Source organism: Centroberyx affinis, unplaced genomic scaffold (assembly GCF_046629955.1).
Source record: "Centroberyx affinis isolate AG114_WGS23_722 - 3 ecotype Tasmania unplaced genomic scaffold, CSIRO-AGI_Caff_v1 ptg001775l_1, whole genome shotgun sequence".
NCBI lineage: Eukaryota > Metazoa > Chordata > Actinopteri > Beryciformes > Berycidae > Centroberyx > Centroberyx affinis.
In genome coordinates, this window is record NW_027280168.1 from 560,347 (window position 1) to 573,171 (window position 12,825).

The 12,825-nt window shown below is 42.9% G+C and overlaps 2 protein-coding genes across 2 annotated transcripts; both read right to left on the bottom strand.

Moving 5' to 3' along the window:
- Window positions 1-368: 368 nt before the first annotated feature.
- On the bottom strand, window positions 369-10,838 carry pbxip1b (pre-B-cell leukemia homeobox interacting protein 1b). Its single transcript, XM_071529267.1, is given in 14 exon segments — window positions 369-2,017; window positions 2,020-2,918; window positions 2,921-3,127; window positions 3,305-3,448; window positions 3,451-3,538; window positions 3,718-3,831; window positions 4,123-4,175; window positions 4,889-4,912; window positions 5,064-5,297; window positions 6,556-6,982; window positions 7,701-7,759; window positions 7,860-7,944; window positions 8,484-8,560; window positions 10,743-10,838. Coding segments are annotated over 13 exon segments (2,796 nt in total). The 5' UTR covers window positions 8,535-8,560; window positions 10,743-10,838; the 3' UTR covers window positions 369-1,606.
- A 1,414-nt stretch (window positions 10,839-12,252) lies between these two features.
- lenep (lens epithelial protein) lies at window positions 12,253-12,447 on the bottom strand. The gene has a single exon (XM_071529188.1). The coding sequence runs from the start codon at window positions 12,445-12,447 to the stop codon at window positions 12,253-12,255; it is 195 nt and encodes a 64-aa protein (XP_071385289.1).
- Window positions 12,448-12,825: the final 378 nt, after the last annotated feature.

Consider the following 12,825-nt stretch of genomic DNA (forward strand, 5'->3'; position numbering starts at 1 on the left):
CAGCATTTCCCTTTACAGATTCCACTTTCTTTCCAAGTCAGCAAAAACAGGTAAGATTATTGTTCAAACAGCCACAACATTATTATTAATATTCAATAGAAATGAAGACCTCACCTACTTTGTAACCTCCTAGAACCACCAGGGCTTCAGTCTGAGGTACAATCCCACTGTACCAAATTCAGATGAAGCGTGAAAGAGGAACTGAGATCTGTTTATCAAAACGAGTTGATCTATGCACCTCTAAAATAGCTAATTTTCTCAGAAGGTGTCAACAGAAAATACACTGCAGTCACTGGCTTAAAACAGCTAATGTTCAGTGCTAGCAGGTGAGTGAATATAAGACAAAATACAAAGTTTTTCATCACAGGGATACGCTAAATTTATTATAGGCTACTGCTTTTATTACAATAATATGGTCAAATATGAACATCCTAACATACAAAGTTCTCTATGCTGCCGCGAAGCCCACACAGTTTGCGGCATCGAACCCCCTGAAAAACAATTTCTAAGTGGCTATAGGCTCTTAAATCACCAACCTTTTTTTCAAGCTGGCGTGTAAACAGGGAACAGTAAATGTGTGCTTTCTTGAAAACTAAGTGCCAAACTGATTCATATAAACAAATGTTGCAATACAAGAATTAAAGACATTTTAGTGCACAACATGAATCTGTACCTGAAATGACATGATACATTTTTTATGTGCCCAGAGAGACCTTAGAGACATAGATGTACCATGTTATGCTGACCTCAATACAATAAGTTAACTGTTTCCTCATATCAGCATAGTTCTTTAACAAATGTGTGTTTAGTGCAATATGTACAAACATTCAAAAGAAAATTAATGCAGACCTTTCTAATTTCAAATAATACATTCACTACACCTTTTCAGTAGTCCATGTTTACTGCACCCTTCATTAAAACTATTCATTAATGTCAGAAAGATTATCTTCAAATCGTTAAGAGTTAGGGATAAACAAATAACACATAAAGCTGACATAGGTACGGGCCTTTTGGATGAAAAGGGTGACTTCAACAGTGCACAACAGTGTTTTCAGAGGAAGAGATGTTCTGTAAATAAACTGTACAGTATCTATTCTGGAGGTGAGAATCAAAGCAGAATAACATTCAACTCTAACGAGTTTTGACAGTAACATTGCCTGCAGAAATGTCACCATTGGCTGCAGGCACTCAGTCAGTCATGAATGAAAAGCTCAGGTGTTTGTGACAGGACATTAGAAGAAAGACCACATGAAGGCTGTGAGTATTAAGTGAGTGAGTTAAGATTCAACTTCATCACATCCTCCTAAAAAAATCTGGTAAGATGTAGATGGTAGTGCTTTGTGTATCAGTGTGTATTAGTGTGAGCACATTTGAACAGGTGAAATACAAAACCACCAAAACAGTGAAATTTAATTTACGTTGAATATCTGTATCAGGTTGTGGAGAGAACAAACGGAAGGTGTGAAAATAAGATGAAAAGATAAGTTTATACTCGTAAGCATGTGTGGTCCAATATGAAGTGTTCCCTTTGAATAACCCCACTCATCCATCCTCTCATTTTCTGTTTCTTTCGTTGTATGACCAATCCATCCATTCTTTCAGTCCATCAGCCACGTCCTCTTCCGCTCTCCTTCCTCCACTCCCCTTTCTTCCTCTCCTCCGCCCTCTCCCCAGCCCCTGGCACCGAAAACTTATCCATGACTTCTCTCTCAAACCCATCCATTTCTTCCTCGATTGCTTCATCCTCCTCCCCTCCTCCGTCCTCATCTCCTTCCACCATATCTTCCAAAATGTCACCCACATCCTCCACAAAATCTTGAAAGCTCATCTGGTCGTGGACAAAGACTCCGTCCTTGAAGAACTCTGTGGCTAGCTTACTGAGCTCCTCTCTCTTGGAAGCGTCCACTCCCGCCCCCTCCGCCTTGGCTAGGTAACCCTGGAGGATGGCCTCGAACTCGGGCAAGGGGACGGGGATCAGCCCCTCAGCCTGGGCGCAGGTCTCCACGGAGTCACAGTGGTTTGGGGGTCTGGGTTGTGCTGGAGCCTGTCCCTCTGGTGGACCCAGTAGTCCGGCTGTTCCAGGGAGGGCTGGCGGTGTTTGTGAGGGGGTTTTCTGTCTCCTGGACCCTGCCACAGATGCTCTTTACGGTGCTCGTGTTGATTCTCATATTCGTTATGTTTGCGCTCATTTTTGTGTTTGTTTCCTCTGTCCTTTTTCCAATCTCCATTGTTCCTTTCCTCTTTCGGTCCCTCTCTCTTCCACTCTCCTTCTTTGGACCGCTCTTTCTTTTCCCACTGTTTCCTCTCATCCTTTCCCTTCCATTCTTTACCGTGGTCTTTGCCATTTTTACTCTTCCAGTCGCCGTTTTTCTTCCCTTCTTTTTTCTCTCCTTTCTCCTTCCAATCTTTTTTCTCTCCTTTCTCCTTCCAGTCATTTTTCTCCAATTTCTCTTTCCGTTCTTTGCCACTTTCCTTGTAGCCATCTTTCCCTTTCTTCCACTCCTTCTCTCCCTTCCATTCCTCCTTGCCTTTGTGCCACTCTCTATCATCTTTCCCTCCCTTCCTCTCTTTCTTCTCCTCCTTACCTCTCCATTGCTTACCGTCATTCGATTTCTCATGCTTTCCCTTTTTCCAGTCTTTCTCCTCCTTCCTTTCTTTTCTCTCACTCTTTTCCTTCCATTCCTTTTTCCCTTCTCTATCCTTCCATGGCTTTCCTTCATCCCCTCTGCTAGCCTTTACTTTCTTCCAGTCTCCTCTCTCCTTCCATTCTTTCTTCTCTTCACTTTGCCTCGACTGCTTACCTTCCTTACGTTTCTCCTGGTCGTATTTTCCCTCCTCATGTTTCCCCTTTTTCCATTCCTTCTCTTTCCATTCTGTTTTCCCTCCATCTTTGCGTTCCTTTTTCTCTCCATCTTTCCCTCAAATTTCTCTCTCTCCTTCCACTCTTTCCTCTCGCCCATGTCGTGTTTCTCCTTCTTCCACTCTTTCTTCTTCTCTACCATCTCTCCCTCCCATGGTTTCTTGGTCTGTCTCTCTGCAGTTCCAGCTGTGCCCTGCCTGCTGTCCCCTGCCTGGCCAGTGGGGGGCGATGCAGTGGGATTCACAGGAGATGGAGCCGCTTCACTGGCTGATGAAGGAAAAACACAGAGTCACTAAAACAACAAAGATGAGACATGGATATTAAAGAGAGAATTAGAGCAAGAGGAAAAAAGGAAGAAACCTCTACACTTCCCCTAGCCCTCCTTCTAACAACTATCATCCTTCTACACCTCCTCCCTCCGCACCTCCCTCTGTCCCTTTGTACCTGTGGGGAGTTTAAGTTCAGTCACAGTGGCTCTCAGTGTTTCTAGTTCTTTCTGAAGGGCCGGGACAGACTCCAGCTCTCGCTTCATCCTCTCGTTCTCTTTGTGAAGGACAGGGAGAGACGCCATCTCTTTCTTCAGCCTACGTTTTCCCTCTCCACCTCCTCCCTCCGCAGCCGCTCCTTTGCTCCCTCTGCTGCCTGTCCCTTGGCTACTTTTAGCTCGTCTTTCTGTGCCTGATTAAAAAAAGAACAAAAAAAAGAGAAAAGGGGATCCTGTGAGAATACCACACACTCAGTGACACGTGTATGCGCACACACACACACGCACACACACACACACATTCACGCACACATGCACAAAGCATGCACACACACAGAGAAGCGATTAGCTGAGAGACAGAATGGAGTCATACCTGAAGTTGGGCTTGCAGCACAGAAATCTGCTGGTTTCCTTTGGCTAACTTATTCAGAAGCTCTGTACTGTCAGTGTCTACTGGGGGTGGAGGAACCTCCGGGTTAAGCCATTCCTGTGAACATATACACACACAACACAATAGTAAGACTGTGACTTCTCAAATTTGGCACTAACGATGGCACTAACACTGATGATGGCGATGGCACTAACACTGCCAATGTTAGGGGTTGGATTCCTACTGAGAATACCATGCTAAAAATGTATGTGGTGGTACTCATTGTACTGTAAGGTGCTTTGGGTAAAATCCACCAAATGGCATATATTATGAATAAAAGTCAGACTAGCGGGAAGAGAACAAAAAGAGAATGGAGGGAGGAAGAGAAATGAAGAACTTGAGACTGACCTGTTTTACAGGCACCTCTGCATCTCTCAGATCCCTTGCACCATAGTCACTCTCTGCAAATGATTATGCAAAGCTTTACTTCCATGTCCATGTGCATAATTCACTTGTCAAAGAACATGAGCAAAAGCAATACACTGCAATGTACATTACTGAAAAAACACACAAACATAAAGATGCACAAAACCACTGGAGAGAAATGAACAGAACTGCCAAGGTGGCACCATGCCAAGCAACACTCAAAGCCTTTTCACTACAAAAGTGTGTATTCTTCAATTTAGTAGATAAAGGACATACAGTATATATCATTTCATCAAAAATCATAAGGTGGGGAAAATATTGTTGTGAAATAGTGAAAACCTCGTAACTCCAATTTTGGTGATTTTCAAAGATTACATGGTGCTTTATGAGCTGAGAAAGTTCCACGACCCTCTGACTTATGAAACCCTTTCAAAACCCACTGAATAAACTAAAAAATGTATTGTCATCAAGCTAAAAAGGAGGGTGTTTTTCTTAGTTCCTGAAAAGTTTACATTTTAGAGATACGGTACAAGGTTTTCACCCGACAACGGAGAATAAGCCATACTGCATACACACAAGTTTAAAAGTGTGCAGTGCATTCTAGGGAAAATACAGCCAAGTGTCAGATGCAAAAACAGGTTTTTTTTCATGCACACACATTCAAAACACATGCATATTGTCACTATCACACTCACACCTGTGGGCAAGTCCACACATACACACACACAAACACACACACACAACCTACCCTCATCCAGGTCCATGAAGACACCTGTAGGTATAATACACCTCAGTCTCAGAACGGCCTTCAACTAGGCCGCTGTCAGTCATTACTTTCCTCAATCTAACCTCACTTTAAAAGGCCTAATGCATCTAAAAATTCACAAAAAAAAATTCCCAACTGCACACATGGTGAGGCCTACCTGAGAAGAAGATGGTCCCGAGGCCTAACAGAATAACAGCACCCAGGATGCACTTGTTCACAGAGAACCCACTGTCTTCCTCTTGCTGTGGGAGCTGAAATTCTTCCTCTCCCTCCTCTTCCTCCTCACTCCTTCCGATCCGCTCCAGAGCTGCCAAGAGAGATCTCCTCCTCACCTCTGGCTCTCCCTCCTCTCCCTTCTTCTCCTCCGCCACCTCTGAATCCACAGGGGAGTCTGGAGCAGGAGAAGGCAAGAGCATGAACAACAGTAAAGTCTATTTTGACGATTACTTCATGTTTTTTAGAGGTTTCATCAATTTTATGGATACCCTGAAGGCAAAGGTGAGAAAAATAGTGCTTTACTTACTTTCAGGGTATACATAAGTCAGTTTAATTGACATATTTACTTTTTAAACAAAAGCCGAGGCACTTTATTGGGGCATAAATTTGCTCTTGCAGTTCCAGAGCTGATGTTAGATAGCACAGGCGCTGTAGCGCTGTCACTTTGGTCTAATGCTGCAGTATGAGACCAACCTCATGGGAGCTGAGACTTGCATCTTTATCGGTTCTGCTGTGGTACATCTGGTTGATTTGCTCCATTGGCATTGCATAATTTCCACCAAACTACATACATAAGGCTTAAACCTTAGGTCTATAAAACAATTCAGCTCTCAAGTGCATTGTTTTCGAACTTCTGGCAACTGGAATCAACAATCTTTATAGGACATATTAAGTCCAAACTACTCTCATCAAGTTTTACCATTCAGGTGAAATGGTACTATAAATGGGCACTGTAAAGAACCCACTTATACTGAATTTTAGTGGGCGAATAAAAACTTTGTGTGTAAGTTATGCACAACAGAGCAAAAGAAGACTAAAGAATATTCCAATGCTGCAGCGAGGCAAAAGAGCTGTAGACCAAAAACACCACACTGCAAAAAACTTTAGAGGTCCCAGTCCCTCTGAAGCCAATTTACTGCCGCAAGGTGTCATGCAACTAAGAGCTTCTCTGTCACATCATGCTCCCTTCCTCATACCGACCACAGCCTCTCCAGACAACCTCCTGGCCCAGATACTGAACAAGTCCATAACCAGCTGGTCCACCAAGTACACTTCAAACACAAACATACAATACACAGAGCTTAGTCCCACAAAAAAACAAAAAACAAAAAACACACACACACACACGCACCATACCAAATTATGTGTACACATTTTGTGAAAGGAAATCACAAACACAGAGATGGTATAAATTATAGATATAATCTGACGATCTTTGCCACACATATACCAAGAGCATTATCCGTCATACATATATAATAATAAAGACTGATGTTGAAGTTAATTTAATGGTAATGTAATGGTGACCTGACGAAAAGAAGCTTGTACTGTATGTAAAATGTATCCCACAGACTTTGATTTTTTTTTAAGTTTCAAGGCAAATACACAATCAAACCACCACAGTCAAATGTTTTGGATTCTTGTTGTCATACCTGCCTGTTTCCCCAAGTCAGTCACCCTCTGAGAAAGCTCTGACTCCTCCCCTTCCTGTTCAAGCTCCTCCCCATTTAGTGGATGCAGTGTTTCTTCCTGTGCAAGTCTCTCCTCTTCCTGAATAAGCTCCACCCCTCCCAGAGTCTCCGTGGACAGCAGTGAGGCCGGGGGATCATCAGGGGAAGGGCTTATGTGGGTGTAGGAGTCAGAGAACGAATCGGGGTCGGGGCTGGACTGTGCCGGGCTCTCGGGCAGGCCCTCTGATTGGTTGAGTCCATCACCACCGGGGACGGAGTGGGTGGGGACGTCTAAAGTGGAGGGAGGGGGGACGTCGCTGACAGGGGGGGGCGTGTGGGTGGGGTGATCGGCAGGACCAGTGACAGTGACAGTGTCTCCACTAAGCTCTGCTTCTTTTTCTTCTGATACCTGGGGACAAGAATCAGGTCATTAAAATTCCTTAAGGTATTACGTAAGGGATAATGTACAGTGAGTGGTCATTATTGCAAAAAAAGCCCTGACAGAGTGAATCAAGACCTTGAGGCAAAACCGAGGGATCTTGAAGAGCCTGAAGAGGTTTTTGTTTTGCAATAATGACCAGCTCCCTCTACATGATCCCGCATATTACACGGCACAAACAGGCCAAAAAAAACTAGTTCAGCAGGACTGCAAACATAAACATCTGCAGCCAACATCCTCAACTTTCATAGTCGCAGAATTGCAACCGCAGCAACGCCAACAAATCTGGTAAGATTGTGTTCAGCCTCTAATCAGCAATTATCCAAGTTTTGTGCTCTCTGAATAAATTAAATGTAATATTAGAAAATCTTCCATGTTTCTAAATTAGCTTAACAAGAGCTTGTCTGTAGTAGCCAAGGTGTAACGTCTTTTTGGCACAAGGTGTCACTGGTTAATTTGATTAGAAATAAAAAAAGTGACTGGACTTCTTGACTGCAGAGTTATATGATTAGATGTGATAACAGTGGTCTTTCATATAACAGTGGTTATATGAAACAATGATCTGTTATTTAGAAATAACAGACCTCAGAATGCCTTCACTGGCCAAACACAACTAAGTATTCAACAAAGCCATTTAACACATAGTAGCTACTATAACGCAGTAGAACATGGTGTGTTGGTGTCTGACCTGGTGCTCCTCCTCTGCAGACGCTGCACCCTCTGCAGGCCGGCTCTCCGCCCCACCGCCTGGCTCATCAAACACAGACACAGAAGGAGAATGGGGAGTCATTTAGAGCAATCAAGATGCTGTGTCATTTTCATTATGTGCGGTAGTGTGTATAAACACCTGCATGCTCGGCTGTTGATGTATTGCTTTCTTCACGGGGCTCTGTCCCCTCTGCCAGAGGCCGCAGGGTTTCAGCAGCAGTCTCCTGAATCAAACAGACACACAGCAGACAGTCACATGCATACAAACACACAGGCATTATGCTATTCAGATATTATCAGTAGAGCAATGTAGGCCGACCTGGATGCACAGTCTGTCTTTGAGTTTTTTCAAAGTGCCACTGAACACGGCACTAAACCACCAACTGCTCAGACTGTGGTTGTGCTGGGCAGTTCCCAGATGTGAGTGTACATGTGTGTAACTAAATCCCTCAGGCTATTGCTTTAGATGAGAATTTCGTAAGTCAACATGCCTGGTCAAATAAGATTTAAATAAGAAAAAAGAGGAAAGGAAAAAGAGAGAGACAGTTCCTGATACCACCTAATTTCCAAGTCTTATTACAGAAACCTACTTCCTATTCAGGTGACCCAAAAGATAATCAGCTGGGACAAGGAGTTGTCACTTTTAACAACATTGCCTTTTCATTCAGGTCATTCGTACATATTCTTGTGCCCTTTAGAGTCAGAGTGACATCCCCTCCCTAACACTGACACCCAGACACATTCAGATGGAGAGACTCGATACCTCAGGAGTGAGGATCGTCCAGCTGTTGTTAGCACTGCTGCCGCCAGACATGGCCCCCTAGTGGCTTTGCCCGACTCCTGCAACACAAGAACAACATTGAGAACAAATTTAATGTACAGTACATGTTAGATTCATACAAACATCACTGACCAGGAATTAAATGTTGAGACTGATGAAGGTCCTATACAATATCCTCCCGTTCTTTATACCCCCTTAACCAAAGCCTGCCATTTGATTTTCCAAATAACGAAATCCAAGATCCTTAAAATGGTAAGTGGGGAGGGCATTTTTTTGAACAATGAACAATACACTTACCAAGGTGGCAGCTTGCAAATCAAAGTGAGGTGGGGTTTGTATAGAGGTCGGTCACTAGCTCACTATTAGGGTTAGGGTTATTCTGCAGCTTAAAGAAATTTACATCCTCTGTTTACACATCCACAGGATTTGAATACATGCCATTGCCATTCAGCCTCACCCATCCTGCTGATAAAGGACCTACTGTAACACGTTGTTAACACATTACTGTGTGTGTTTGCAGGAAGTCTAAGTTCCTGGGAGCATTCAGTTCTTCATTAGTAGTTAGTTTGTGTTGTGGGCCTTTTGGTCACCCTGGCTTTTGACTAGCTGGGGAATGCTTTGGCAGAGACAGAGGTAACTATGGCTGGTGCTGTTCTAGATATACATCCAGCAGAATGGGTTGTCCATTTCAAAGCTGCTAATAATGACTGGTTAATGGATGCTTACAAACCACCCATTTTTAACTGTCTGCAAAATGTCAAAATTACTTAGGAATCATACATTTTACAGCTTAACAATATTTGGTAGAAGCATTTATATGGCTTATATGGCAATCTATTTGGCCAAGAAGTCTCCATTCAGACCTAGATCACTGGAGCAGAAACACACGGATTGACTGACCAGTGGATGCTCTTAACTGCCCAGAAACAAAACAATTCACTTACTGTACTACCTGGCCAGATACTGGCAAAGTGTAAGGTCTTACAGCTTTATAAAGCCTTTACTTTCACACAGTAGAGAATGATATAACAGATATGCATATTTACTGAGTGCTGTCTGGTTCTCTTCAGTGAATGCAGAACATACTAACCATTTACTTTAACACTACTTTCTCTGTGTAATGACACACTTCACTCCCCAAATTCAATTCTCTCCCAGCACTGCAATTTAGGTCTTCTAATCGAGTGCTTCCCAAGAGAAGTCTACTGAATGTAGCCTGGGGCCCAAGGAGCATTGTGGAGCATATAGTGGAATGGCTTAAATAGATACCAGCTAAATATAGCCACGATGAGATTGACTGGAGAGAGGAAGAGGGAGCATGCAGAATATGGCCTTAGGGAACACAACAGAGGCAGCAATGTATTCTAAGGACAGTTTTTAAAAGGGGGCTTTTTTTTTCAACTGAGACAAAAAATATTTTTCAAATGCATGCAGACTGGCCTGACCCTCTCATCTTTTTGAGAGAGGGATAACTTACTAATTTAGCATCTGAAGTTTTAGTTTTGGGGTATCTTACACACTTCACGTCTGAGCTTTGCAAGTTAACAAATGCTTGACGTCCTGCCAGACTGTCTCTGTGCACTGGACGCTCCCTCTGTTTACTAACTTTTATAACCAACAATACTTTGCAATCAGTTCAGTTTATGTGTCACCTAAAATTACATTAGGCAATTACGGGGACATGCATTCTTACTTATTCACCACCAAATATATGGTTGCAATTGTAGGCCTAATCTTTTTTATCTTGGTCTCGACAGGGAAAAATGACCAAAAATGGTCAGACCAGTAACTACAGTAGAGGCCATTAGGAGAGAAGCGTTAGACTGTCAGCTATATCACGTTTTATCATAAACAACTCATTGTTCATAGCGTTTCACAGCATCATCAACAAAGGCAGTTCGCCAAATTATTATGTATACAGTCTGCTTTGAGTGTAGGAGTGTGAAGCCTCTGACAGGAACTGTCATAATGAGCTTGATGAGCTTAAAGGAAAATAAAACGAATTAACTTTGAAGCATAAGTAAGGTACTAAATAACAAAACCCGCAAACTTTTAACGTTAGTTGTTACGGAAAACCTATCCTTTGTACTTCCAACTTGACATTAGAACAGTCACTCCAGCAACCAGGAAAAAGTGGGTGTCAAACGACGTAGTCGAGACAATGTAACAACGTGTGTAACAAAACAGCGTCGTTAGTTTGAAATAAATAGGCTCGTGCAGCCAAATGCATGTCAGTCTTACCTTGTACCGTCGCTTTAGTTTAAACCCCACAGTCTGTATGGTGGTACTTTCCAACAGTCGGTACTAATGCGTCTTTCCATCCAACTTCAGAAGAACTTGGAACGCACCTCCTAACTTGCGTGATCCACGCGCCTCTCGTCCAACGACAGACAGCGTTCACTGTCGTCCCGCCCCTCGTCCTCTATCTCGACCAATGACAATGCAGCATCACACCACTCAACTGGGAAACTTCCAAATTGATTGACACACGCAGGTGATGGTGGGTATGTAAAATATACCCACCGTCTTATGTATGTCTTATATGTCTTACATATGTGTTTTTAAACGAAGCAAGTGACACCAGCAGTCACCGACATTTAACGCTGGTATTCCACAGGCTTGTGCTGATTCACTGATTCACTCACCAGGTTGATGTTGATATTTTTGGTGGCTATCACATAAGAGCCTTGGATCATCCATTGGACCACAGCACAGGCAATTGACAGGCCAATACAGCAAAATTATTTTACTGGATCAAATTAATAATAGGCAAATGTGGCTTTAAAATCTCATTAGCTACCAGGACACATACATGACACAGGGACTTTAGTTTTCTCTTAATTTCACTGTTTTCTTTTTTGTTTTGTTTATTCTATTCAGACTCAGATCAATAAAACTGAAATTAAGTTTCTTTTCACTTGAAGGATTATGGTAATCGCCCAACATCCAAATGCATCCAGTTCCACCTGAGGACTTTAACATGGATTTGAATGTACCCTACTGCCTTCAGTCTGGGGATGTTTCAGGATGATTTCACACAACAGTGTCCACACTATTTTCTGCAGAAAAATGTCCACATCTTTAACTTTAGATAAACATTGAATAATCAGACTTTCCATAAATTCTCATCCAATAAAACAAATTCATCAAATCAAAATGAAAGACATAAAGCTTAAATCTTTCCATTCACTTGTTCCTTTATTCTTCTTCATCACACCAGTTTGTCTTGTTATCCGGTCAACATCACAATCAAGGTTGTCATATCATTGAAGATCTCAGATCAGCTGGGTTGAATTCAGGCAAGTCTGAACCAGCCCCACACTGAACTGCTACAGCATCTGAAAACACAACATTTAGGACTCCATGTTTGTCTCCTGGGAAGCCAGGAAGAGCATCCTATAGGCACTGAAAAACAGAAAGAAAGAGATAATATGTGTGCATTATCCATAAAATCATTTCATGATATAGTAAACCTGTTATTCACTAAAACTGTTACTTCTCAAAAAGGGTACTTTTTCTTTTAGTGGTACAAAAATGTTACATTTCTATAAAGTTTTTAGTTTGCTGTGAGCTATAAATATAGTTTCTTGTCATAATGAGAAGAATCATACTTGCCAATGCTTTGCCAGCAATGCTGATCAAACACTCCATGTCTGATGAAATAAAAGCTGGAATAACACTATAGGAGCTAATTGAGAAACAGGGAAAATTGATTTAAGATCACTTGATCTACCCTCTCTCTCCCAGTCTCTCAGTCCAGGATCTCTTTGATGCACCAGCAGCAGAGGAGGAAGTAGAGGCACTCCTTCACAGACTGGATGCAACCATAGGCGATGTTTCCTCCCAGGAAGTTCTTGCCTCGTCCCAGGCCCATGGCCAAGTCACGCAGGTTCTGCCCCAGAGAGGAGGAGGGCATGGCCTGGGGCAGAGGACGCTGGGGGTGCATGGCTCCACGGAGGGAAAAGGAGTGATCAGACAGAGGCAACCAGGAGGGTAAGCAGCGGTGAAAGAGGTGAGATAGGACAGAGCAAGGACAGGAGTGTAGGAACGATGATCAGGACTGGACTGGGCCCGTCTAACAGCTGAGGTCTGCTCCGCTCTCCTGTCACAGTCAGCTCCCCTACTTATAACCTCCTACACAAACCGCTGGCTCCCTCCATTCACATCCTGCTTTTTCTCTACTCTTCCCTGCTTTCAAACATCCTTTGATTGATTAAGGGCCTTGTTTACCTTTGCGGTCCACTGTTCCCCTCTATTCTCTGGCTGTCTGTATTTTGCAGCCACCCCCCTGCCTCTCCCTGGGCTCTAATAATCCCTGAATCAG

Excerpts from the sequence above, each read along its gene's own strand:
- lenep (XM_071529188.1), bottom strand. The coding sequence starts at position 12,447 with ATGCACCCCCAGCGTCCTCTGCCCCAGGCCATGCCCTCCTCCTCTCTG.